Raw genomic sequence first — 27,950 nt, 5'->3', positions numbered from 1 at the left:
ATATATATATATATAATCTTAAGTAGGACAAACATTTTTTTATATAGCATGAGTATTTTTCCCTGGTTGAAAAATCTGTCTGCATATGGTTCTCAACAGAAGAAATTTCTGTTATATAGGTAAAGTGGTGCCTTTTCAATTTCATGTAAGTTCTCAATACTGTAAACTAGTTACTTGATTATTTTATTTATGTCATCTTTTAGTGTTACCTTAGGTCTTTTGGCATATGTGTCTAAATCTTACTTGGACAAGCAAGTTTTAAAGCTCCATCTGATGAATCATGAATGCAAAAGGAAATAGCAATCCTCCCAAATTTCCTAAGCAATTCTCATGCAAAACTAAATACACTTAAGAGAGGAGAAGGTGAGCTTGGCTGTTGTCAGCAACTTTATATGTGTGTATAAACGAGCAGTGCTGTCATTTCTGCTAAGAATTTCTGAAAGAATATAATCATCTCTTCAGATTGATGAACAGCAATCGATGAAATAAAGAGTCTTGTGCTCAATGGGGTACAGTGTAAATAGAGAAAATCTAATGGGAAGTAGCTACATTAGTAGCAGATGGATTTACTTCCTGAATCTTGATCTGAGTAGAAATCCTTGCATACTTAAAATTTGTCTTCCTGATTCTTAGCCTGATAAGAAAGGTGGATAAAGCAATTTCTTTTTTTTAACTTGGCTTCAGCTGCTGTGGTGATGTGTTTTGTTTAGACTTGCTATTGTTTGATTTTTATCTAGGCTATTTTTATGATTCCTACAAATCCCCCTCCAACCTTCCGGAAGCCAGAGCTCTGGTCTGATGAGTTTACAGATTTTGTGAAGAAATGCTTAGTGAAAAATCCTGAACAAAGAGCTACAGCAACCCAGCTGCTACAGGTCAGTATTTAACTTACTGAGGAAAAGCACATTTTTTGTTTGGGTGGTTTTTTTTTTTTCCCTCAAACCCAAAATATTGTGAAAATTTGTAAGGGAAAATCTTATTTTAACTATTGTTATGCCTTATTTATTTTTCACTTTGTGGTCTTTTCTCTGACAGCTCTTGCATCTCTGCCCCCATTTTATTTTTCTTCTTGCTGCTTCTGAAAATTCATTGCTCTTTAAATAGTTTAAGGCTGGTTCTTGCTATTAAAATTGGATCCTTGCTTTGTGGTTCGAGGCCCTCAATAGATCTCAGGATTTAGACAAGTGTTTAGTAAAAGAATTGAGCCCAGGTTACTCTTCTGTGTGGACCACACATGGAGTATATTCAAAGTCTTTCCTTCTGGTCATGTCAGGTTAAACAGGCAGGTGGCTGTCTGTCCTAGAAAGGTGTGATGCAGATGGACAAATGAGTTTTCTCTTGGGCTGAGTTAAACCAAGTGGGCACTTTTATATGGGAGCCACAGTTGTCAGTGTGGACTTTTGGAGTTAGGCAGGGTATGCCAGGCTCTTACTGCCTGTATGACTCTCCTACTAGATTTATTCTGTGTTGAGCTAGCAATATCAGCTGTTAAAATTTAAATTCCAGTGAACTCCACTACAAGAAAAACAAAATTTTTGCAAAGTAGTTTTTGGTAATAGATCTGTCAAATTCGTAGATCATGTTATGAATATTTAATTTTATAAATTTCAAAACACCAAAATGTAGACCCCAAGTTAAGTAAAAATTAAAAGTTATGTGTGTCTGTGTGATGTATGAATCAGTACTTGAGACCTTCAAGATTTGAAGTTTGTATGGTTAGCTGAATACCAGCAGCTGGATAGAAGAGACTTGAGCAAGTAAAGAGAAACAAACAAGAAAAAGCTTCAGCGTGCAGTTTCTTTCCACATGCTTACTGACCAGAAAACCAAATATTGTGTTCTTCAGGAGTCTGTGTTGTCTTTTTCCCCAGCTGGAATTTGGAGCATATGTGATGGAGCTGGAGGTGCTGTGAATGTGTTTGAGTGGGAATGAAAGTATTGCTTGTGAGGAGAGATCATGGAATGAAAAAGAGAGTAATTGAATTAATATATCAAGGGAAAAGATAGATAATAGGTGTAGGACACGAGGCTTCAATTGAAAACATCGATTCTGTTCTTCGTGGAACAATTTTTAAATATTTAATGATATATTTCTGAGGTGCTTAGTTACGTTTTGCCTAAATTAATATAATAATGCAAATATAATATAATAATTATTAATAATTAATATAACAATGCAAAATTCATATTTTTTCTAACAGCAGGTGTTTATTAGGCAGCAAAATGTGCAAATGGTATCATGCCCATTGTCTTAAATGAGAAAGTGATTATTTAAACGACCTTGAATTAAAATTAAACTTCCTGCTAAAAGTGAAGTATTTTTTTACTGGTTCCACATTTCAGCATCATAGATCAAGAAATATTTTATGACATTTAAAGCATAGCTTTGTTGAAGTAAGCAGCCATAGTTGCTCTGGTTAGAGCCACTAATTATGCTCTCAATTTGGTAAGATTAATTAACTTTTGAAACTGAATATCTGAAAAATTTTGGTTTTCTGTGTCAGATCATCACTACTCTATTTACTACTTACTGCATGTTTTCTTTGGAAAATTCTCTCCTCAACTCTAAAACAGTTGTTAAGTGATTACATTTCCCAAGGTTTGCAGTTACTAAAAATAGTTAAAGTAAATTTTATTTAATGAAGCAGCTGAAGGATACTGTATGTTGTGTTGGTATAGATTTTGATTATTGCGTAATGTACTGGAATCTGTGGTGTTGAATAGGATTTGTAATTAAATCTGAAGCACAACTGCTGTAATGATACTACATATTTTAATGATTTTTTTCCCCCTAGCATACATTTATTAAGAATGCTAAGCCAGTTTCAATTTTAAGGGACCTGATCACTGAAGCTATGGAGATAAAGGCAAAGCGACATGAGGAACAGCAGAGAGAACTAGAAGAGGAGGAAGAAAATTCGGTGTGTACCCATTTTTCCTATAACCATCTATACTTTACAGATAAGTTGCTGGTTTTCCCCTCCTTCCTGTAGTTGTGTTCAAATACTTTTTTGTACCAGTTTTCTGTGTGGTTTTAATGCTATGAATTCTGAGCATTCTACTCTTAATTATGAGTAATGCTGTAAAAGCCAGCTTTCAGCACTGTTCATGAGATGTCCTAGTAAAAAGCTTTTCTAGAAAGTGGGAAAAGAAACCATAGCTGAATAGTCAGCTATTGAGACTAACATTAAAAACCCCCAAATTCTTTAAGGTTCTACTTTCACAGGTGGACTTCTAGACAAGTGGTTTAGTTTTTAGTTCAGGGCACTTTGCTTGGTGTTTTTTTGGGTTGTTTTGGTTAAGTCTAATACACAGAATAGTCACAACACTTAGTAAGTAGTGATTGCAGTGTGGTTTGAACCAAGTAACATGAAAATGGTGATGGCACTTCATTCTTCAGATGACATTGTGAGCAAATGTTTGAGGAGAGAGCAGGTTGTGTGATAAGTAGGTTGCATTTAGAATTGTTTGGCAGTGTTAAGTCTGTGTTCCTGGCATTATTACTCTTCCCAACATAATTTATTTCATGTTAGTCTTGTGCAATGCAGCAGAATGTGCTTCAAAGAAGTGTATTGCCACACATACAGTGCGTACCAGGGTAATTCAGGAAGAGCACAAAGAGAAGATGGAGACTGGAATGTTACAGCTTTGAGCAAACAGAAAAGAGCAGTGCAGTAAATGCAGTTTGTCCTATAGCAAATTGTAGAATCCTTGTTACAAAGTGTTATGTGATGATCTATATATAGGAATACTTTTCAAGCAGATTCTGTGCAATCTTTTCGATCTCCAGCAATCCGTGGTTTGCTGCATTTTTTTCTGTTCTAAGAGTGTGTGTTCTAAGAATATTGATCGCTTCTTTTTATAAAGGTGGTTTACTCTGAATTGTACTTGCTTAGTCAGTAATAAACTGGCAGGGAAGGCTGTGATTGCTTTTTTTATGTTAGGAAATTTTCCTGTGTGTGACTTGACACGCGGAGTTGATGTTTGTGAATTGACTTATTGAATAGTTGATTTCTGAGGAGACTGATTTACTACTGACATAAAAACCTAATGTCTTTACTAGTATGCTTTCATCTATAGTATTGCCTTCTGAACTAGAGATGTTAAATGCTTGGGCATTGTTGATGTCTTTTGCATTAACCCAAAATTAGGCATGACATCTAATTACTTAGTCTGAGGTTCAGATCACATTGCCAGGCACAGTCTGTGCCAGCTGAGGATGTGGTGTACACCTCCCTCTCCCACTACTGCGTGGAAGGGTGTAAGACAAGTTTGGTTCACCTCAGCTGAAGAAGCATTTAGCAACTCCTCATGGCTCTTGCATGGGTGCAGAAGTCAGAACGTAACACTGCACTCCCCACTCTGCCGCCCCCCACACTCCTTCCCTCCACACTTCCCCCCATTTAGCATTTAGTATAAGAGAACTTCAAATCCAGGATTGAGGCAGCAATCTGTTTCTTGTGTTACCATTGTAGTAGTTGGGAATTCTGCCATGTACTCTTGTGGTGCAGTAAAGGAATAGGTTATGAGTAAGACAGCAAGACTCTGCTTGTCATTAAGTATAGAAGATAAGTGCCTCGAATCTGAAAGTAACAGGAATATATTTGATTAGCAGGGCTGAGAAAACAGAATCACAGAGTGGTTGAGATTGGCAGGTACCTGTGGAGGTCATCTTGTCCAACCCCTCTACTTAAGCAGGGCCACTGAGGTTTGACTGCCCAGGACCATGTCCAGACAGCTTTTGAATATCTCCAAGGAAGGAAACTCCATGACTGTTGGGGTCCCTCCCCCTGCCATGGAGCCCTGGGAGAGGGGCCCTGGGGGGGAGACACGGGGTTTCCCTGCCCCTGCTCAGCTTCATTCCCCATTGGTTGGTTTGGGTTCCCTGATAATGCCAAGGACCCTTGGGTCCCGTGACTGCGGAGTTCCTGAGCTCAGCCCCGGCCATGCGGCTGGAGAAATAAACACCTCTGAAACATCTACCACGAATCTGTCCATATATACTTCCTTTCCACGGGACTCCTGGTTTGAAATATGCTTGTTGCAGTAATCCCCGCTGCGACACATGACCTCCCTGTGTAGCTCGTGCTAATGCTTGGTCACCCTCATGGAACAAAAAGTGTTTCCTGATGTGCACAGGAAACCTCCTTAGTTTTTTATATGCCCATTGCCTCTGCTCCTGTCAGTGGGCACCACTGAAAAGAGCCTGACTTCATCCTCTTTGCATCTTCCTTTCAGATATTTGCACATACTGATGATGGCCTCAATGAGCTTTGTCTTATTGAAGCTGAGCAGTCCCAGCTCTCTCAGCCTTTCCTCATGGGAGAGATGTTCCAGTCCCTTAATCATCTTTGTGGCCCTGTGTTAACTCTCTCTGGTGTGTCCCTCTCTCTCATACTGAGGAACCCAGAAGTGGACCCAGCACTCCAGGTGCAGCCTCTGCAGTGTGGAGCAGAGGGGAAGGATCACTCACCTCCCTGCACCTCCTGGCAACTTTGTCTAATGCAGTCCCTAACTTGTCTAATTAGCACTTTGGCTAAAAGGTTGGTTTGCTCTTAAAATTGAGTGCAGTTGTAGTATATGGAAACGCTAAGTCTGTAATTTTTTACTTACAGTAATAGACTTTTAGGGGCTGTAATCATATACCAATGTATGAGCATCAACAAACCCAGAAACAGAAGTCAACCTCTGCTTGAAGAAATTGGTCTTTGATATAAGGCAGGAAGTAAGAGCAGTGGACAGCTCAGTATTTGCATACCTTGCTCATTTCTTTTTGTATATTATGATGTAGAGGAGTTTTAAAGGCCAGCCTTGCAGAGGGCTAGAGACAGCCCTGCCTGTAGTAGCACAGGATGTGAGAAAAGAGTAGAAGTTTGAAAACTTAACAGGTGAGTAGTGGAAGAGGCAAACTTGAGGCAGAGCTGACTTCTCGGTACTGAACAGAGTGACAGAATAGGGGAAAGCCATGAAAGTGGGCTTGTGAATGAGACTAGTCAGTTCAGAAAAGAAAGGTAGTAGAAAAATAGAAAGAAGAGCATGACTTCAGCACAGTGAGAGACAGAAGGGGAGAAACTAGAAAATGAAGCTTTGTAGTATTCCCTTGAGTGAAGGGATCACTAGATGAGACTTCAAGATGACAAAAGGAGAAGGATGAGAGAGTCTGGGTAAAAACTTCAGCAATATGTTCTTTTAGAATGCTTTTATCATCCTTTGTAATATGATGTTGTGTACTCCTTTTTATTTTTCACTACGGATGCAGACTTCCAGGCTGTAATTGATTAACTAAATTAATGAATAATACCAAACTATGTTTACAGGGGATTTTAAGAGACGTGCAAGAATATCTCGTAATGGACAAGGGGATATCCAGGCGCTTCTACTGTAAAGTTTATATTGAAGAATTAAGCATTTTCAAAAGTTTCAAAATAAAAAGATTAAGTAAAAGAGGATTTTGGTACCTACTGTAAAAAATAATTTTGTATATGTTCTTTTATGCGGTTGAGATTTTTTTAGTTCCCTAAGTTTTCACACAGTTTTATGATTCAAGAAAATAATCTGTGATAAGATTTGTAGTTAGGATTAAATATTTAACAGTTGTTAAAACTGGTGGTATTTGGTAACAAGTGTGACTTTTGCTATCAGTAAATGCATGTCCAATAATTTGGTATTGCTTGGTAAGCCCTGAGTGAAAAAAGAAATACTTAGCTTTAATAGAAAAAGTGAGGGTACAAATGATTGAAATGAAGAATATTAATGGTGAAGTGAGGAGGGATTTCCTTGTTGACAAAACCAATTTTTGGAGTGACCTATGGATATCTTCTGTGTGTCACAATGCAGAACACATTTTGTTCTGGACCAGTTTTAATAATTGTTTGGTCATAATACAGACATCCTATGTCTTGCAACAGTTTCAGTGCAGTACATCACTGTAAGAAATTCCAGACTGATTTGAGAGATAACAACAGGATCTTGTGTAGTTGCTGTCACCAAAGGTTCTGATCAGGCAGTAGTGCAAACCCAGCCAAACTAGGAAACAGCAGTGTAAACTTGTACCAGTACCTAGGGGGGGGCTACAAGAAAGCTGGAGAAGGACTTTTTCCGAGGGCATGTAGTATAGGGATGGTGGGCTTTTAACTGAAAGACGGTAGATTTAGACTGGGTATTAGAAGAAAGCATTCGTGGAGAGGATGTGTAACACTAGAACAGGTTGCACAGAGAAGCTGTGGATGGCCCATTCCTTAAGTGTTGTAGGCCAGGTTGGATGGGACTTTGAGCAGCCTGATCTAGGTGAAGGTGTGGTAGGGGAGTTGGAACTAAATGGTCATTAAGGTCCCGTCCAATCCAAACCATTCTATGATTCCTTGAAAGTCTTACCATTTTCTTTTTAATTAGAGAAGTTCTCTGTAAGGTGTTTCTTGAATGCATGTTGCTCATACACTGCATAATAGAAGACTCCTGAGCAATATGTAGGTATAAAGGAAGCCTGAACTAAGTGGAATTCTGATTTTAGTTTTTTAATCATACTAGGCAGAGGTTAATCAATGGACCCACAAGTTATTAAAGGAAACCAGGATAAAAATCTGGAAGAATAAAATGAAAGCATTAGAATATTTAGGTTTGTCATTTTAAAAAAAGAAACAATCAATCCCCCCAACCTCCCACTTCACTTTGAAATAATGTATAATTTGAAAATAAGCTCAAAGATTGTGTCTTTCATTTAATTTGGAACTTGTTTGTGGAACTGCCAGAGAAAAGAGTAAACCAATTCTTTCTGCACTTCTGAGTGCTTATTATTTTCCTTTTGGAAAGGGAAAGCAGATGAGTGCCAGCTTGGTATAGTTGGTATACATTTTGGTAGTGGATGAAGTCAGCAGTCCAGCATTCAAGGATAAAGATAAATAACCCTTGCACATTCCTACTCCTTACGTATCTGTTTCACAGAACCCCATAAGAAATACAGGGCTGCTTGTATGTAGTTTGCATGACTACATGATCCCATAATTCAAATGACAGTACCGGTCTTGATAAATCTGCAGTGATGGCAACAGTCCTAGAAAGAGCTAATGACAGTCCCTATGTTACCTTATGTAGTAGTAGTAGTAGTGACAGTAAATAATGCATCTATTTATTAATATTTTAATATCTATAAATGTTTTTAGATTGTGTGTACTGTTCAGTTGCAAAGTAATAGCCACCTTGCACTTAAATTTTGAAAAATAACACCTCAGGAATGGATTTCTTCCCAGCCATACCACTGTGAAGTCCTCACTGTAGAAACACAAAAACAGACTTGAACTTTGAGAAACGCATATTTAACAATATCTAAAAGCAAGAGCAAATACTGGTGTTAGTGGTAAGTAGAGTCTACTGATGTTAAAGGTCTCTCATGGGCAGTGAATTAAGTCCATATACTATTGAAAAAGAATGGTTTCAGTTAACCTGTCAGGGGCTTGAATTTATTGATCTAACCCCCAAGAATTTCCTATATAAATTGTGAGCAGTTCTGCTCGTTACTCACTAGTACCTGATTTGGGATCCATCAAAAAGAAAGGTGTAAAATGTTCTAACTGTGAAGTTTCTTATGTTAGGAAACCTGTTTTAACCCTAACAGTTATATTTGAATAAGTTTTTGTGCTTTAATACCTTCTTAAAATCATATTATAGTAAGGGGCACTCAAGTTAAAAGTGACTTGCATAACTAGAAGTAGAATGGAGTGGGTGGGTTTGGAGAAATAATCAGATACAAAGTTTTCACAATTACGTGCTTAATTTTCAGGGTCAATTCAGGTAGTTGTCCTTCAAGCGAGGAAGAGTCACATCCCTAAAATTGATTATTTTTCTTTTTCACCACTGTCTGTGAACATTTTATAGCATGAGAGGTTGTCAATTGTAATGTAAATACTTTTTGCTGTTCAAAACCTTGTATTATAAAGCTGTAAATAGATGCCCAGGTTGAATACAGTCTTTATGTCTGTATCCTTCCTGAGAGATAAATAATAAAAAGACATAAATAGTGTGCTCAGAATTGATTTTATGCCTGTTATGAGAGCTGCTCATGTGATGAGAATGCCATCTGACAAACTGATGTGTTTTGATAGGTGCTGAGGTAGTTGTACAGGTTTTTTTAATTAAGCAAAAATCACAAGTGGTGTGTTCTACAGGAGGTTAATCCCAATATCAAAGTTTAAATGTTAGTTTAGGCATTACGAGACATGACCAATCTCTTCTCATGCATTTTTAGAAGTGTGATGTGAAGTGGATGCTGAGGCTGGGCAGCTGTATTATGGGAATGTAAAGTAACTCGTTGCCTGGCAGCTCACAGAAAACATGTCTAAATATTTGTTTCTGTGGATCTTTAAAGGAATGAGCTAACAAGCAGCTTTCTGTATGTTTTCTTTAACATTTTAATGTCTCTATGATGTGAGAAATGTTTAAGTCTTTTAGAGTATTAAATCAAGAAATTACTGCTTCAGTAATCCACTCTTTTTTCCTTGGGCACTTAGTGGTTGACAACTATCAACACCAAACTATCAACACCAAAACCAACTGTCGATAATCGATTGTTCCTATATGTAGGATTATTTATTCATTCATACAAAGGGTTATTTGGTTAATCCTATATTAATTATGAAAATTTGTCATCTGTATTTTGAAACTCTAAGAAATAATTGCTGTATTTATTCCTTTATATTTTTACAATATTTATAGTGTTGTTTTAAAGGAACTAGTGAATCAAATGAGCTATCCTGTATTTTAAATCTGATCCACCATCCTGTACTTTTCTGAAGGTTTTTATATTTGCTTTCATGCTTCTTTCATGTGTTTGCATGTATATGTTATAGCTATATCTATATATATACATACAATTTTGCATGACAGTGTTAAAGCTTCCTCTTTTCATACCATTTTTGTTTTATGCCAAAGAACACTTGACGTATGTGTTAATTAAATTTGATTGCAGTACTTTAAGTGTCCTGAAGTTAGAAATATAGCATATTGTTAAAATCCACAGCAGCATAGAGCCAGAAACTGGTTTAGAGGAAGAATAAACATGGGGAGGTATGGGCATGCAGCAAGTTGTTGTTACCTGAGGCATCAATTACCTGGAGGGAGAAAACACGCTTATGTGCTGTTTTGTGATGGATGTCTATTGAATGTGATGGGATTTGACTGTGTGCTGAAAGTTAAGTTTTTACCTGTTTTACTGATGGGTCTAAGATTTGTGTGCTCAGTATTAATCATATACTCAGGTTGAAGCTTGGCTTTGTACTTAGGAGCTTTTACGAAATCCTTGCGCTTGACCAAACGATATTATGTGTTTATGTAGCTACTACAGTGCTTTAAAAAAAGATAGCTGTGACTACAGCTACATTTTTCAAAGGTGATGATGAGGTGTTAATAGTAAATGAAATTATTTTACAGGATACTAAATTTTGCCAGCATGTAAATCTTCCTTTAATGCCTTGCAGCCGAGTTTCCCGTCTTTGCTGCCATCTAGTGTTCTTTTTACATGCCAAACCATAGGTAGAGAGATTTTAAAGGCAACTGCTGCCATATTTGCTTCTTCATATTTGTTTAGTTTTTTATCAGTCTTCGTCCCTATTGGTGTTTAAAATGGAACTGAAAAATCCATTAATCTTTATCACCTTGGCTCATTCACTTCTGTAATGATGTAGGCTCAGGTATGATCTGCAGGGTCAGCTTCTCTGAGAAAACTTCTTGTGTGATGAGATCTTTTATTTTACAAGCATATCATGAAGTCTTGTGTGTGGTTTTTGCTGAAGTCTTTTTGTATTTTCTATCCTGATAATCAAATCTCTATGATTGCATTTTTATGCTTTAAGGGTTGCTTTTCTTAATAATAACTTTTTTTTGGAAAATAAGGAGATCCAGAGAGTTAGTCTTACAGGATTGCAGGTTATTGCTGGTACTTTACTTGTACTTTACATTATGATGTTATTCAGAGTTTCTGTAGTCTATTGTAAATTCTGTAGCATTTCAAGAGATTTTAGAGTTCTCACTTAGGCGCACCTTCTCTTGCTGTATAGTGGTGTAAGAGATACCCCTTCCAAATACAAGTTTGGTGCTTATTACTGGTACACAGGAGAACAGCAGACAGTTTAATTCCAGAATTAGTTGTTTTTATTGTTTGATTCTTGGATCTGTTTTTATAAACAGTATGAGAACATGACACTTCAGCTTTAATACTTCTTATTTTTTTCCTGGTTAAAATTGAGATTGTGTTTGTTTTTATTTAATCAGTGTGTTTACCTTTTTTAACAACAGATCACAATTTCTACACCAATATTTATGCACTGTAAAGCATGAATCAGAATTTGTATGAAAGAATCACTTTCATCTCTCGTGTAAATGTGCATTTCCATAACTTGGATCCACTGCATATTTTTATAAAGTTACGTTTCCAGAACCAGTGTAGTCTACTGCCATATTAGCTAAATCTCATATTTGTGAGAAATACTGGAATGACAGTTCTGGAAGCAATTTGTGTTAGCTACAAAATTAATTATTCTGGGGCATGCACAGGCCATGAAGAAGTTTTATATTGTTCTGTGTCCGTACATCATTCCTGATATACGGAGAACACCATTCATCAAAATTGATGTGTACTTTCCTTTTTGGGACAGCTGTTCTTTTTGTACTAAGGTGGGCTCTTGTGATCCTTAGTCTACCAGGTACTAAAAGATAACTGTTCTCTTTGCTGAGAGACAATACTAAGATAAGGCTTTTGGCACTCTTAGACTGGAAAAAGAAATGCTATTCTTTGGACTAAGCCCAGATACTTGATTTGACTGAAGAAATAAAAGATGATTTTTTTTCAGTGAAGCAGAAGTTACGCAAGTGGTAATTCAGGACTTTATTTTGTACTTGTTCGTATGTTCATAAAGCCATCACTTTTCTCCACTAACTTCTAAAATAAAAGTTTTGAGCTCCAAGAAAGTGTTTGTTTTATTTCCTATTTCAGCTTGGATAAGTTTAGGGCTGTATGCACTGCAAGTGGATATTGATATTAATATTAGTCAAGCGAATCTGTAAATCAAATGTAACTATGCCTTAAACTCAGAGATTTGCCTGCTTGTATGTTAGAGATGCCAAATTTGTAGTGGTTAGTGGGTGAAACATCACTATGTTGTGAGTCAGTTTTGCGCTGTATTGCAGCACTGAAAGAAACACTTGTAGTTTAACTGTTCTGTCACTTTTAAAATGTGATGCAAAACTACTTTTTTTTTCTGAGTATCCTTTTTAGAAGGGGAAAAATGCAATTCATAGAAAACACTGGGGTTAACTAACATTTGGTGGGAGAAAGTAGAGAAAATTAAAGTTGCCACCAGGAGGAGCAGTCCCAGAATATTCTCATTTTTTTTACTGGCACAGTTGCCTAGTGCTGCAGCTGTAAACTGTCTGTATCTTTGTGAATATCACAGGGTTTTTTAAGGGTAGGGTACTAAATAGAATGCAACTAAAAAAACCCCCCAGAAAGAATCCAAATGAAGAACTCAAGTATTTTTGCAAATTAGAATCTGGAAAATAAAGATTCCTTTGACATTTGGAATTTTAATATGTCTGTTTAGGTCTGTATCCTGGCTTCATTATGGTATGCTGTTAGTCAGACTTTCTGTATCAAGATTAAATCTGGTTTTGTATCTCTTAGTTGAGGTGTAATAGAATTATTTTCAGAAGCTGGTGTTACTGCAGACTCAATTCTCCGTATCTGCCTAGACCAACCCTTAGTGAAGCAGGCGCTTGGGTCATGTAGCTGGCTTGTGCATGTGTGTCTGTACGAGAGGCAAATTGTCAGGGACTGAACAGGAAGGAAAGGAATGAGTTCACTGAGAAACACAAAGTGCTGGACCTTGCAGGGATTTGAGTGTAAACTTTATTTTTTCTGTTCCCATTCTGTGTCTGTCTCCCCCAGCCCCTGAACTTACAAGTCTCTTCATAGTTAAACATTTAAAATCTGTAAAGCAATGCAAAGATTTAGGAAAAAGGGGAAATTTTTTCGTGGGCGAAGTAGTGTTTTAATGTTACATGTTACCCTGGATGTATTTAAAAGTCATGTAGATGTGGCATTTAGGGGCATGATTTAGTGGTGGACTTGGCAGTGCCAGATTAACAGTTGAACTGATGATTTTAGGGGTCTTTTCCAACCTAAACAGTTCTATGATTCTGTGTAGCAACAACATGTTATTTGTAAGGGGCAAATTAAAAGAAATAAAAGGGTTGTCCAATAGTCTTTTAAACTATGTAGCAAAAATATTTTGCTAATCAGGGACAGAGTTCATTTATAAAGGAACTCGAATGAAGTTTTGACACAATAGAGGAAATGGATGCATATATGGTTATAAAACTGGTGAAAGTAGCATTTGTATTTAAAATGTAACAATTTGACTTACAGTAACTTCACAGTGATGGATATTGTTACTTACATTTAATCAAGAAATGAGAATGTCTGAGGTTTTTTTCCTTTAGTAATAGATTTTATTCATATAGAAAATGTGTATAGTCAACAGTCCGTCACATCACATTACTCCTGAAATGTTGTGATGTTGTGTGTATAATCTAAATTAGATTCTGGAAACCCATGGGATTTCCCATTAGTGTTTTCAAATATTGGTATTCCATATGAATTTCACATTTCATTAACTGGATTGTCATTAGTTCTCTGTTTCAAATTCCTGGCCTGTTACCGTTACCGATTCAAAATGCTACTGTCTATCTTCTTGATATTATATCCCCCACACTTAGTGGGTAAGTATGTGCTCAAGGGCTATTTTTATGTGTAGTATTAACAAGTTATTGACTCAGGTTTGTAACAAAGGTTTTAAAATGGAAGTAAACACTTGAAGTAAGTCAAGTTGACTTTTTGTTTCTGAGGGGTACTTTACAAATTCTGTTGGAAGATTGTTTAGTAGCTAAATTGAACATGAGCCTGTCATCTGGGTCCTGTATGTAATGTCAGATGCTGGGCATGATGCAAAGTTAAGGGTGGTCAGCACCCTTGGTGACAGTCCCTTACAAAACAGCAAAATCACTTTCTGTAAATTGTGTTAGTGGTTTTTGGAACCCAGAGAGATAAAGTGGGTCATGAAAATCACAGAGATAACTCAAAACTGGATGTTAATGCAAAGTGAGTGGTTGGGCCACGTTTTATTTACCCTGCCATGCATCTGTGAGAAAGAAGAGTTTTTATTTTTCTTTATATGGAAGATTTTTTATTTTTCTTTTAAAGTTTTAAACCTGGAAGTCCAGCAGTACAGCTCGGTCACATAAAGATAAAAACTAATCAATAAGTGATTGCATCTTACCTTTATTTTCTTTTAATGATCTGCTGCCTTCTGGCAAATGTTTCCCCATAGGATGAAGATGAGTTGGACTCTCACACCATGGTGAAGACCAATTCAGAGAGCGCTGGTACCATGAGAGCCACCAGTACGATGAGTGAAGGCGCTCAGACAATGATTGAACACAACAGCACCATGTTAGAGTCAGACTTGGGGACCATGGTAATAAACAGTGATGACGATGAAGAGGAAGATGGGACCATGAAACGTATGTTGTTCATTTGCTTTCTTCTAATAATGTAGTATGTTTTCTCATGCTGCATGACAGTGCTGTATCATGAATGGCTTTTAAGTTTCAAGTTCTGTGGTTAAAACAGGGGGAGAGGGGTATTTGTGTCTCTAAGCACTCTATAATTTGTAGAGAAAAATTTGACTATAGTGGGAGATTCAAAGCAGAAGTCTGGTTTTGGTGTTTTACTAAGTTTCTCTAGAGGACTCTCAAATTGTCATTCTATGAATTGTCCCTTTTACTGCTTGTCTCTTTGTCTCCTGTCCCACATACATTTGGACCAGTTCCTTGGAGCTAAACTGGTGTGATTATGCTGTTTCAATGTCACTGGTCCTGGGAACATATTGTGACTCTCTTTGGGGTCAGCAATCAGTAATATATTTTGCTGCAAAATTGTTTTGTAAATCATGATCACCTAGCAGATCTGTATTTTTTAAGCAAATAATTATTTGGACTTTTTTGGAATGTAATTCAACAATGGTTGATTTAAGGCCATGATCCAAAGATTACTGAAACCTAAGTAAAAAGTTCTAATTGATTTTGGCAGCATGTGAGGGAGTATGTAACAAAGAGAAAAAAAGTTGTGGATGTTTTTATGTATAAAATTATAACTTATACTGAAATATCCATAAATATACATTTTAAAAATAGTTAATTTACATACTTATTTACTGATACACTCGTTGTTTGGCTGAAGACTACTGCAGATTGAGGTTCATAAATTTTAATAGAATTAGTTGCTTAAATAGGCAGCATCAATAGATGACTCTAACTCAGGCTGTAGCTGCCTGATTTCATGAGGCACAATGCAGTGTTTAACTCCAGGCAGTTGTGGGGGGGTGGGGTGTGAGGCGCTCTGTGTGTGTGTAATACAGAGAGCTAATATCTCAAGAGTGGAAATCAGTGCCAAATAAATAACTTTGTAGAGTGTTTTGTAGTAAATACAAAGCTGCATTTGTGTTTGCATATAGATACCTGATGTAATTTGCTCAAGATAAGTTGGAAGTGCAAAGGAGATACTTTTTTTTGTGTACAGGAAGTTGGAAGGAAAAAGGGGTTTTGTAGATTTTGTTTGTTTGGCTTTTTTGTGGTTTGTTTTGGGTTTTATTTTGCTTTTCCTTTAGAGTTCTCAGTAATAAGATTGCTGTTGACAGTGATTAGTTTAAGTATGATGATTCACCTCCAGATTCAGTATGTGCTTTAATTTGTCTTTATGTTGAAACAGAATACTTGCCTGTTAGACCATGAGGCTAATGGAAGGTTAGTACAAGTGATCTCAAACCCATCAGTTTCAACAAACTAAGGACAAGCTAAGTGATTTAAAAAAAAAAAAAAAAAAAAAGGGGAAAGATAGTATGAAAAAATTTAGAATAAATTCTTAGGGTGGAAGTATTATGAATTAGGGTTTAGTGCAGTTTCTATGCAGCCTGACAAATCACTTCAGTCTTTTTAAGTAAATTCTGTGTAAGTAGTATACCAAATTGCACCACACTATCCATGTAGTTTTTTATATGTGCTGAGAGGAAATACCTGCTACTATGCCAAACAGATCAAAAGAGTGGCATTAGGTTTGCATTGCACTCTCTTATTCCGTGTCTTACTTGTCTGCTGGGGACACTGCTTTTAAAATGTACTGTTGTTTTCAATTTTTATTGATTCCCGTAATGATCTTTAGTTAGAAAGGGAATTGCCTTTGTACACCTTGACATTTGGTCAGTATATGTCTTAATCCCATTCTTCTTTCTTCTCAAACAAGAATGATCTTTGGGACAGGTGATAGGTTTCCTTCCCCTCCCTCCTCTCCCACACATGACTGTCTTGAGCCCTGTAACTGCAGCAAAGCAAAGCCAGCAAATTGGAGGTAGTTTGCCTCATGACAAGTGATGGTTTAATCATTCTGCTGTCAGGCCACAGGTTTGGTTTCAGCACTTCCTTGCTAAAATTTCTTGTATTTTGCATTAGGCACCCATTATTTGCATTTTTTACATTAAAAACTAGAAATAAGTCAAGAACAGGACCTCCACATCTCTCAGCTAAAAAGAAATATTCATCATGTCCACTGTAGCTGGTCCTCTGGTTTTTGTGATTGTTGTGCTATTGGCTGAAACAGGAGCAATAGCAAGTTTCCTAAATAAATGTCACCAGGAAGGGACATAAAAAACCTTGCTGTCTCTGAAAGGCAGACACAGATTTTGTGCTTCGTTGTACTTGACAAAGACACAAGATTTTGGAGATTGGTTGCTTTTTCCAATGTACCTTTATAGGCAAAATAGGCACTTTCTGGATGTTTGTGTGATTTGATTGTAATAAATCAGAATGAGTATCTTAGAAGTGCTCTTTGATACTGCTGAATAACAGAACATTGTAAGCAAGAAGCTTGGAGAAATAAACTTAGTAAACAAGGGAAGAAGGATTTCATTTCCTTCCTAGAGACACAAAATATTTATGACAAACTTTTTATTTAATTGCTGTTGTGTTTAGTTTCATGTTTTGTTTCCTTCTGCCTTTTGTTTCCCTGCTCAAGGACAAAATAAGAAACAATAATATGTTTTTATTTATAAGTACCCATGCTTAGAGGCCTCTGGGAGCCATGACAGAAAATAACCAAAACCATATTTTTTTCACTAATAGGGAATTGTGCCCAGATAAAATTGGGATCTGGAACAAGAAGAGGCCTGTCTTCCTACCCCAACATACAATATACAGTCTAGTAATAAACAACATTTATGCTGTCTTGCTTGGTATGCCTGTGCATGTTCTTATCAAAGACTCTGTGGTATGTACCTGGAAGGAGGAAAGAAAATGAAGAACGCAGAGAGTTGGGAGTAACTTAACCTTACGAGGTTTAATGCAGAGTAGAGGAAAGAGTGAGAATGGTGGAAATGTTACTTCTTTTGTTCAGTTGCCTGGGTTTTACTTATTTTTGTGTGGAAGCTTTTTCATATGTCAGTGGAGAGACTAGTGTTCAGACCAGCTTCCTCACATTCCCCTTGTGGTTTTCCGCAAGGCTTAGTGTTAGGGCTTTCTGGTGCACCAGGAGTACTTACGCTTGTTCTCTTTTCTCCTTTTCAGTAACATTCCCCCTGATTCTCTTTTTTGCCCTGTTAAATTTATAGTTGGCATCTGCTTTGGGCTGGAAAACTAGTTGTCTCTTAGTGCAGTTTAAGTTTATTCTGGGTTTCTAACTGTTGCTTCAGACTTTGGTGAAGCTTCTGCATAGTTTGTGGTTGGTAATGAATGTATTAAAAGAAGAGGACAGAGAATGAATGAGGTGGCATTTGGCAACTAGAATGTAGAAAAGTAATCAGGTTTTTGTTTTATTACTTTTTGCCCTGTAAGACATGAACATTTTAGGTTTAGTCAGTATAATTCTTAAACACATTCTTCCTTCTAAACAAACAAGAATATAATCTTTGGGACAGCAGGTTTCCTTCCCTGGCCTTCCCCCCCCACAGGTGACTGTCTTGAGCAGCATAACTCCAGCACAATTGGCAAACAGGAGGTAGCCTGTGATGGTTTAATCATTCAGCTGTCAGGCAGCAGGTTTGGCTCCAGCACTTACTTGCTCAACTTTCTTATCTTATTGTATAATGGTAGTTTTGGTAATAGTGGGACATGCACCATGCTGTAGAACCTACATGTTGATAGAAGAATTCATGAGTTGGTTTATTCATTATTTTTTAGTGATTTCAGCATCCAGGGTAAGGGATTGTTTGATACTGTAAGTCAGTCTCCCCTGTGATATGAGGTGTATGCTTGAATAGCTTTGGAGTGGTGCTTCAAAACTCTTAGAAAGGCCTAAATCCTACAGCTGGTTTTTCAGCTGAAAAGCAAAAGCTGGTGACATGTTTTATAACAATTTATGACCTAATTCCAGAAATTCCTAATTAAGGAAACTTAATTATGGGCTGGTTTCAGTGGTGCTGTAAGCCTGGGCATTGATACTTCATGGATGTATTTTCAGTCAAGTGTGTTTACTGTGCCCCGATAGGATGGTTTGCTTGGTGCCGTACGTAGGTGTACTGGTGCTTTACTCCTGTGTATGTATGTATAAAGAGGTGATAGATGTTTACAGGTCCTCAAATGGTTCTCAAGCCATTTTCTGTGGTTGGTAATAAAGTTGTTCATTTATATCACTAGTAGTAGTATATTTTAAAAGTGGGGATTTTTTTTTTTTTTTATAATGTTGTTAGCAATTCTGCTTTTGAGAGCTGTTGCAAAATGCTAGTTTAATGCGTATTTTCTTTGTTTTGTTAAAAACAGAAATAAAGTGTCATTCGGCTGGAATGGACTAATGGGAGGTGTTTGAACAATGCTCTCAGGCACATGGTGTGATTCTTGGAGTGTCCTGTGCAGTGCCAGGAGTTGGTCTTGATCTTCCTGATGGGTCCTTTCCAACTCAGCATATTCCATGATTGTAATAGTAATATCATTGAATATTTTTTTCTTTTTTTCAGAGAGTGGGGAAAAAAAAGAACAAAAATTATTAAACCAGTTTTACAAGTCTTATTCTTAAGAAGCAAAGCAATGTTTTGTGCTGGAAACTTTTTCCCATTAAAAATTGTAACTTGGGGTCATAGTCCTTCAAAAAGTCTCTGAAAGCTTCAGCTAGTTGAAAATTATGTGGATTTTCCATTTAAATGCCAGTTGCAACTATTTCTGGTAAATAGGTGTGTCATGCAACAAGCAAAAGCCCTAATGAGGCCTAAACTGAACGAAGACTTGGGTGTATAAGTCACTGTGATAGAAAAACTGTGAACTCAGTAACCACTTTGTTCCACAGCTCTCAATAGTCAAACATTTCTTAGATTTGTCCTGCGGTAGACTCCCAGCCGCTCTGGCCTGCCTAACTGGTGCTGCTGTTACTACTGCTGCTTCCTTGTGGTTGCCAGTAGCCTGGCCTCTAATTCTCTGAGATGGTTACCTAGTAGGCATGCGTTAGCAGCAGAACTTTCCCGCTCATAAAATACAGTCACAATTCCTGCTTAGCATATGGCTGAAGGAGGTGGCTGTGGCAGCTTTCTATGTGGTAGTTCACTGTTAGATGCATTTGCCTGGAGACTGAGGTCAAAATTCTAGGCTCCTGTCTCCCATTTCCCAGAATTACTGCTGCTGTGTTGTAGGGCACCTTGTGGGGGGAGAGAGTAGTGGTAGGAATGTATGGAATACAAAACCCAAGTAGTATGTGATTTTGTATAAGCTCTGGTAGCCTTTGTAGTAGGGTGAGAGCACATAGGTAGGTATAGGTCTAAAGAAGGCTGAAAGATGATTGCTTTACAGGTTCTGACTCTAATAGTGCCAAAGCAGTGTATTCTGAGGGAATAAAAATACTGACAGGATGTTCACAGAAGCACTTCAGAGCAAGGAAAGCCAGATCCCTAACTTCACCAAGCGGCTGAAAATGCTCCTCAGTTGAGCGGTAGATGGAGATCCACAGAATGTGGAAGGCTGTGGAAGCTCATGGCTTTCGGCAAAAGGGAGAAAGCTTTCCTCTGTAGATATGCAGCTGCAGAAGAGGTCCAGTGTCCTGGTAGTAACAGAGTGAGAGAAGGACTTACAGTCGTTCCACAGGAAATTGTAGTGGGAGTCTCCCTTCTGTAGGAGATGGTCATCCTCATCTGCTGACCTTACTTGTTAACTAACAGCAGAACTTATAAACTGATTTAAAATCAATTTTATAGTAATACAATACTTTTCTGTTGGAAATGCTTCACTACAAAATAATTTTTCATGGTGGATGACATCAGTTGAATTTTACCAAAATATGCATTAGAATGAAGTGTGCATCCTCCTTATTTTGAAATGTGTGTTGAGAAATGTGTGTTTGTGATAATGTTTTTGAAACAGTGTCATAGAGTTGGTGTTGTGTTATGTCGTTGCCTCATTCATTTTATTCAGCATACTTTTTGGGAGACACATAACTATTTGGGGACATCCCTATTGGCTGTGTTCCTATCAGGGGTATTGCTGAGGTAGAATGTGTTTTCAGCATCAATGGTGCTCTCTGTGTTTTATGGCTTGCCAGCAATTTCTGACTGTTGTTTTATTATGGCTTTTTTTCCAAAGCTGTCTTTGCAGTAGGCAAGTGTAGGGGTGATAGGAGACAGATATTCTTAAATATTGAAACTGTGGAAAACATTTTTAAACATGATCATTGCTTATTGAAAAACAAATAATTAGAAGAACTGAAAAATCCAAATCCTTCTAGAATGGAACAGGCTATTGCACAGTAGGTTTTTGGTGCAAATGTGGAGTGATAGTGACTGTGCTATAGATTTTTTGTGGCAAATGTAACTTATTGAATAGAGGAGTGAATTAATTGTCCTTAAGGGAATCTTTATGTATTGTACATCTAATTTTCTTGGTTTTTGAAAGATGGTTGAGAAGATAATGTTACTCTGTTGTTCATGAAAGTTAGAAAAAGTACTTTCAGACCAAATAATCTCACTAAAAAAAAAAAAAAAAAAAAAGGTGTAACCTATATCAGTTTGCTATGGCATAGACCCTGAGTGTTTTATAAAGTAAATACAAAAGAGGAGCTTTCACATGGTCTTTAGACTGGTAGATGTCAACCCATTCCTATGAAGCACTAACTGAACCTGTTAAGTTAGCTAGAGATCTAAATAGTGTCTCTTTTTAAATTTAATTATTTATAAAAATAAAATAAAATCTTAAAAATAAATTTCTAAATAAATCCTTTGGGATTTTTTGCATTGGAGGAAGAAACCAAAAGAGAAGTTGAAATATCTCTGGTCCCATAATTTTGCAGTTGTATTTCTGATTTTGTGTGTGAGTTTTTATATTTGCAGTGAAGGTAAGCAGCTCGTGCTGTTTTAATTGGGTTAACTGACTGTATGCTAAATTGAAATCAGAAGTGAATTCTAAATTCTTAGTTATCAAGACAAATAAAAGAAGTTCTCAAAGTAAAAAATAAATGTTCTTTGCTTACCTTGGCTTAATTTCAGTCCTGTTGACTCAATTTCCATAATTTGCATTTGATAGCAAGGAATTTACAGGGGTTGGTTTGTTTTATGTATGTAGGTAGTCTTCTATTACATGTATAAGGAAGATATTTATAAATAGTTTCAAAACTTACAAGAAGTGCTTGGAAAATCTTCAGTATTGCCTGATACATGAGAGGACGGAGACTGCCTTACCTGTAATGGGCCAACATTTTGGTACTTGGGGTTTTGAATAGAGACACTGGTAATCTTTTTGTTTATAGCTATGTCTCAGGGATGAAACTTAAGTACAGCCATCGCAGCAGAAGAAAAAATTGGTTGTGAAAGGCCAGCAATGTGGTGTCCTATCTTTTTGGTACAAATAGTTTGGGCAGCGATCACCAAGTAATGAAAAGTTTGTAATAAGAAAATGCATAGTGTTTTTTGGTTTTAATTCTACCTCCTTCATACTACTATCTTCTTTTGGATCTGTTTTGTAAATGTGTACTTTTCTAAAATTTAGATTCTTCCATTTTTCTTCTGCTCTACTCAGCTCTCATGAGACCCCGTCTGTAATACTGTGTTCAGCCCTAGGACCCCCAAAACAAGGACGTGGAGCTGTTGGAGCAAATCCAGGGGAGGACCATGAAAATGGTCAGAGGGGTGGAGCACCTCTGATAGGAAAACTGGCTGAGACATTTGGGGTTGTTCAGCCTGGAGAAGAGAATGTTCCAGGGAGACCTTGTAGGACCTTGCAGTACCCAACAGGGAGCCTACAGGAGAGCTGGAGGAGGACTTTTGATAATGGCCTGTAGTGATAGGACAAGGTGTAATGGCTTTAAACTAAAAGAGGGCAGGTTTAGAGTAGATATTGGGAAGAAATTATTTACTCTGAGAGTGTTAAAATACTGGAACAAATTGCCCAGAGAACCTGTGGATGCAGCATCCCTTGAAGTGTTCAAGGACAGGTTGGATGGGACTTTGAGAAACTTGGTCTAGTGGAAGGTGTCCTTGCCCATGGACAGGGAGTTGGTGTTAGATGGTTTTTAAAGGTCCCTTCCAACTCAGCCCATTCTATGACTATGGTTTTTGCCCTTTAGTGCTCTTTTCTGCTGGTTACTTCTCATCCCTTCCTCAGTCCCAGGTTCAAGAGATCAAGAAATCTCCTTCAAGGGATCTTGAGTTCAGTGGGGGCAAACTTGGGAGATTCTGGAGAAGAGGTGTCTGCTGTCCGGTCAGTTAAATTCAACCTGGAGTTTAGTTCACGGAATTGCTAGGTCACGGTTGTTACTAATTAAAAGATGGTGAGTAGAGATAACTGATCAGGGATTAGAAAAAAATATATGAAAAAAAGTGGCAAAAACTGAGAGAAAAAACAGCTAAAAAATGTGAGGAAAAGAAGGTGTGTATGGAAATAGCAGATCGAATGAAGGAACCATTGTGGAATTGAAGGAAAGCAGCTGAAGTCAAAGTCACTAAAGCTTAGAGCATGACAATAGAAAACATGCATTAAAAAATGCCAGAAGAAATCTTACTAGAACAGAAAAATTTAAGAAAAGCAGAAAGAAAAGAAGCAATAAATCAACATACAGTCTTTGCTTCTATCAAGAATAGTGTGGCCAGCAGGTCCAGGGCAGTGAGCCCTGGGTACTGAGCCCTGGGGAGGCCACACCTTAAATCCTGTGGTCAGCTTTGTGCCCCTCACTACAAGAAAGACATTGAGGTGCTGGAGCATGTCCAGACAAGGGTAACGGAGCTGGTGAAGGGTCTGGAGCACAAATCCTGTGAGGAGCTGGGGTTGTTTAGCCTGGAGAAAAGGAGGCTCGGGGGTGACCATAGCACTCTACAAATCCCTGAAAGGAGGTTTAGCCAGGTGGGGGTTGGTCTTTTCTGCCATGTCTCAAGTAAAAGGATGAGAGAAAATGGCCTTAAGTTTTCCAGGGAAGGTTCAAATTAGGTATTTGAATTTTTTTTTTTTTCACAGAAAAAGTGAGTAAGCATTGGAATGGGCTGCCCAGGGAGGTGGTGGGGGTGACATCTTTTGAACGTATGGAAGTGTCAAGAATTGTCTGGATGTGGCACTTGGGGTATGGTTGTGGTGATTATCATGTTTCTAGGTCAGTGGCTGGACTAGATGATCTTGAATGTCTCTTCTGGCCGTGGTGATTCTGTGAAAAGATGGCAGTACAAAAATAAACATTAATGAAAAAATAGGCTGCTATTAGTCATGCAGCAAAATTAGAATGAATTAAAAAATCTTTAGACAAAGGGGATGGGAAGAGATGATGAAATAAGAGGTGAAAGAGAGGGGAAAAACCCACTTAGTGAATGAATAAAAACAAGTATAAAGCCAGATAAGGAGATTAGCAAGTCCTAGTGATCATGTTAAACACAAGCTGAAAAGATATTTTCAGTTTACCTTTTCACTTGTTGAAACAAGTATATCAAATAAAAATTCCTATTGCTTTGTTAAGTTTGCAATTTAAATGTATAGTTTTGTCTGGTTTTTAGTGTTAGGTTTTTCCCCCCCATCTTAGTTATTTATCTCTCATCCCATTTCATATTTTATTTGTGGAAATACATTTCATATATCTTCGTGTCAAATGTGTTACACTTCCAGTAAGTACGTTTCATGTGTCAATGCTATGCAGAATATGGTCTCTGAGGTAACAGTTATGTTTGTTTATTGTGCTATTTAGTAATGAATTTGCTTTGAAATCCCACAAATGAAAACAAATTTCAGTCATTTAGGACTGAAGATATTTTTTTTTTACTTTTAGTTTTGTGAAAAGCATAAAAGAGCAGGAGTTCATGCTGATCTCGATCTGCTTCATAAAGCTTTTGCAGCTGTTAGATGATGACAAAAATCCCCCAGGGTTTCTACACTATGGAGACAGGGTGCTTTGCAACCATCTGTAGAGGGTGATCCTGTAATTTTATGGGAATCTTCATTGGTAATGAATTGAATTAAGCAGCATCTAGACACAATTTGTGTACTTGCATTTTGCAAGTTCTTTTTCTAAATTATTATTAAATCCCACCTTTAGTGAAACTCTGTTGCTTTCCTGCAAGTGCCTGTGGACCAGGCCTTGAAGTTAGGGGCATTCAGCGCCCAAAGGGATGCTTAGCACCTCATGTTATTCAGTCTCTATAACAACAAATTGATATTGCATGAAGTAACTTCTAATATTATTTGTGTGTGCAACTCTGAAATGTCTTGAACATTTCTCCACGTTGTGTCTTGCTACAAAAATATCATCCTTTGACTATGAGCTTTTATGCCAAAGACCCTCAGGGGACAAACAGAGGCTTGCATCACATGCAGATGACTGTATTAGTTTCTGCAAACCCCAGGAAAATTAATTAGTGAAGTTTATAGTGCATTAATTCTTTAATATTTGAATAGTTTTTACCTTTTTTTTTTTTTGTTTTCTTTCAACTAAGGAAATGCTACTTCACCGCAAGTTCAAAGACCTTCTTTCATGGACTACTTTGATAAACAAGATTCCAAGAATAAAAGCCCTGAAAACTGTAATCAGAACATGCATGAACCTTACCACATATCCAAAAACGTTTTCCCTGATAACTGGAAAGTCCCTCAAGATGGAGACTTCGATTTCGTAAGTACTTTTTTATTGTTTAATCTCTTGCATGCAGTTTATTTTATATATGCCAAAAATAGTTAATCCCGTTCTATAACTGTATTAATACAAGTAAAATAAGTAAACTTTCAAGAATACTGTCCAAATATCTAATCTTTGTGCCTCATCCTGGTTGCTGAAATAAGTACACCTGATAAACACAGGACTTTTTTAATGAGGAGTGGTGTATGACAGTATATACATTACTTTGTAATGACTCTTTTTTAAAAATTTTTTTGGTTCCTTAAAATTTATGTGCTATGGCAACTTTAAAATTTGACCCAATTCTGTTAAAAAAAAAAATTAAATTGCTACAGACATGGAATATTTTTGTCATGTTTGCTGTGTATCCCAGTAAAATGATAAGCATTTTAAACTGGATTGGAGCCATTTAATCAATCTCCTTGGAGATGTTTAAGACCACCTACTGTTTTGCACAAGTCACCTTCTTGGTACTATTCCAATAGCACATCTCTTTACATAGAACTATTCCACCTAACAAATTCATCTATTTTAGGGTGGAGTTTTTGCCCTCCAACATATGTGTAGTTTATTTCATTTTGCCTATGTTGCAAATTGTAACAGGGTCAAAAAGAAAATGTTCCTAAGTTATAGGTTGCACTTAAAATGAAATATATAATTACTGATTAGAGACTGGTAAGTAATTATACCTGGTTTTCACCTTTGCTATTTTTTAACATTTCAATGAAATTTTTGTTTATCTGTTGTGCATGAAATGTTCTTAACTACAGTGCAGTAGCTAAATATGATCACATGGTGCCTTTTTGAAGCACACTTGAGGTTTGAAGAGAATTGTTGTGTTTAATTTTAGGTGACAGCTGTAGGTGTGGAATTTTCTTTCCAGTTTTCACTTACAGCATTTCTACTTAAAGCTGACTATTAAATTTAAGCTACTGAGGTAAAGCCAGTTAAATGGCATAGTACAAGCTGTTGCTGCTGAAGAGTTTTGATTTAGTTGGATTTTGGTTTGGGTGGAGTTTTTTTAGGCTTTTTTTTTTTTTTCCTATGAAATGCAGTCATCATCATCTTGGTGATTGACTAACAGAATAGTTGCACTATTCATTGGAAAATAACTGGCCATTGTTTCAGTGGGTTTATTATAGTGGCAATAAAACTGCCTTTAGAACAATTTTAAATTCATCCTATCTTTTCCATTACTTGTGAAGAAATGCAGGCAAAAATGATTTTTTTTGTAAATGCCAAGATGCTGATTGTGTGAGTACCTATTCATGAATAATTCACACCTGGATAATCACGTGGAATTTGTTGACATTGCTTGTACAATGAAGTAGTCTTCTTGAAATAGGAATTTGTCCTAGAACAAAACCCAAGGAGTTCTGATCTTCAGAAACTGCTCTGTTTTGTAGGCAAACCTTCCTAGTGGTGTTAGACTGGCAAATACAGACTTCAGAATCGTAGAATGGCTTGGGTTGGAAGGGACCTTTAGAAGTCATCTAGTCCAGCTTTCCTGCTGTGGGCAGGATCATCTTTCACTAGCTGTTTAAGGCTGTAACCTTTAAAACTTCCAATTTTGGGGCATCCACAGCTTGTCTGGGCAATCTGTTCCTGAGTCTCATGGAATTTACGTGATGTGCAGTTTGTCCTTGACCTCCTGAAAAGGCAGTGTTGTGAGGCTTGTTGCTACAAAATTATTCTGACTGAAAACCAAGTAGGATTTTTTAAAAAGTGAATAACTATTTGTATGGGCTCTGTGTGTGATGGTAGTTTGTTTTAAACATGATGAAGAGATAAGCCATCCTAAGAAAGAGTTTAGGAAGGTGCTTCAGTAGTGGATGTACTGCTTCAGAATAGTCCACTCAAAGTTACATTTCAGTAAAGCGCCTGGTACCAGCCGATGTTGTACAGGATGTGGGTTTTAAACTGCCAGCTGATTTGAACCACTGGCAATTATTATTTATTGATATATCCTAGAAGCACTTGTATTTATATTTTAGACAGTGAGTGGCAGTATTGGCAAGTGGCCTGCAAGAGACTTTCTCAAAGGATAAATGAGTGGGCAGCATGCATAATATATTGTCTGTTCTTTGTGAGATCAACATTAATGTTTTCAGTTGCTGACATGAAGTCTTTAAATAATTCGTAAAAGGGATAAATGATGGAAACTTTTTGTACTAAATAATTCCATCCTATTTTATTTGGAATTAGCCTCAATGGGATCTAAAAAGGTATCCAAACTGTAAATGATGACAGTCATAATTTTATTTGAAGAGGGGATTGATACGCTAGAACTAAAATATAAATGATGAAAATTGAACTTAATACTAGTATACTAATAGTACTCCAGCTTTCTGTGTAAAAGAGGAAGGATGCTCTGTAAGCCAGAAGTCACCAAACTCATTTGCTGAATGAAACCATTATTTCTTACCTTTGTAAGCCAAACACACCATGGCAGTCCTGGCAGCCAGTGAGCACTTCACTTATGAGCCAGGGTGAATGACAGGGTCATGCTAAGAAGAAGTATTTAAGTGTATTGGATGGAAAGCCCTAGAAATATATTAGTGTATATGTCTGTTAAAGCATGAACTAGGAAGTAGCAATGCCACTGAGGTGGGAAAGAGAAGGGAAAAGAAAGTAAAAACAAACCTTATAAATCCCTGCAACTGATTAGTTTGCTTATTTCTGTATATTTTAAGGTGAAACATGCAGAACTGGGAGCTAATTCTTGTGGCCAAATAGTATATTTGCTTTAGGTCACAATGGTATTTTATCCTGTTCTTAGTCTATCGTACTGCTTGATA

The 27,950-nt window shown here is 37.1% G+C and overlaps 1 protein-coding gene across 2 annotated transcripts in view; it reads left to right on the top strand.

The window, feature by feature from the left end:
* Positions 1 to 27,950, top strand: part of STK3 (serine/threonine kinase 3) — a 139,055-nt gene that overhangs the window by 58,409 nt on the left and 52,696 nt on the right. For both annotated transcript variants that reach the window (XM_042035731.1, XM_042035732.1), the window contains exons 7-10: positions 738 to 875; positions 2,795 to 2,920; positions 14,375 to 14,567; positions 24,974 to 25,149. In XM_042035731.1, the coding sequence (XP_041891665.1) occupies positions 738 to 875; positions 2,795 to 2,920; positions 14,375 to 14,567; positions 24,974 to 25,149 (633 nt within the window). The remainder of the gene's footprint in view (positions 1 to 737; positions 876 to 2,794; positions 2,921 to 14,374; positions 14,568 to 24,973; positions 25,150 to 27,950) is intronic.

Source organism: Corvus kubaryi, unplaced genomic scaffold (assembly GCF_017639235.1).
Source record: "Corvus kubaryi isolate FWS band 111438036 unplaced genomic scaffold, C.kubaryi_AGA036_p1.0 37385, whole genome shotgun sequence".
Lineage (NCBI taxonomy): Eukaryota > Metazoa > Chordata > Aves > Passeriformes > Corvidae > Corvus > Corvus kubaryi.
This window is presented reverse-complemented; position numbering and strand designations above follow the sequence as displayed.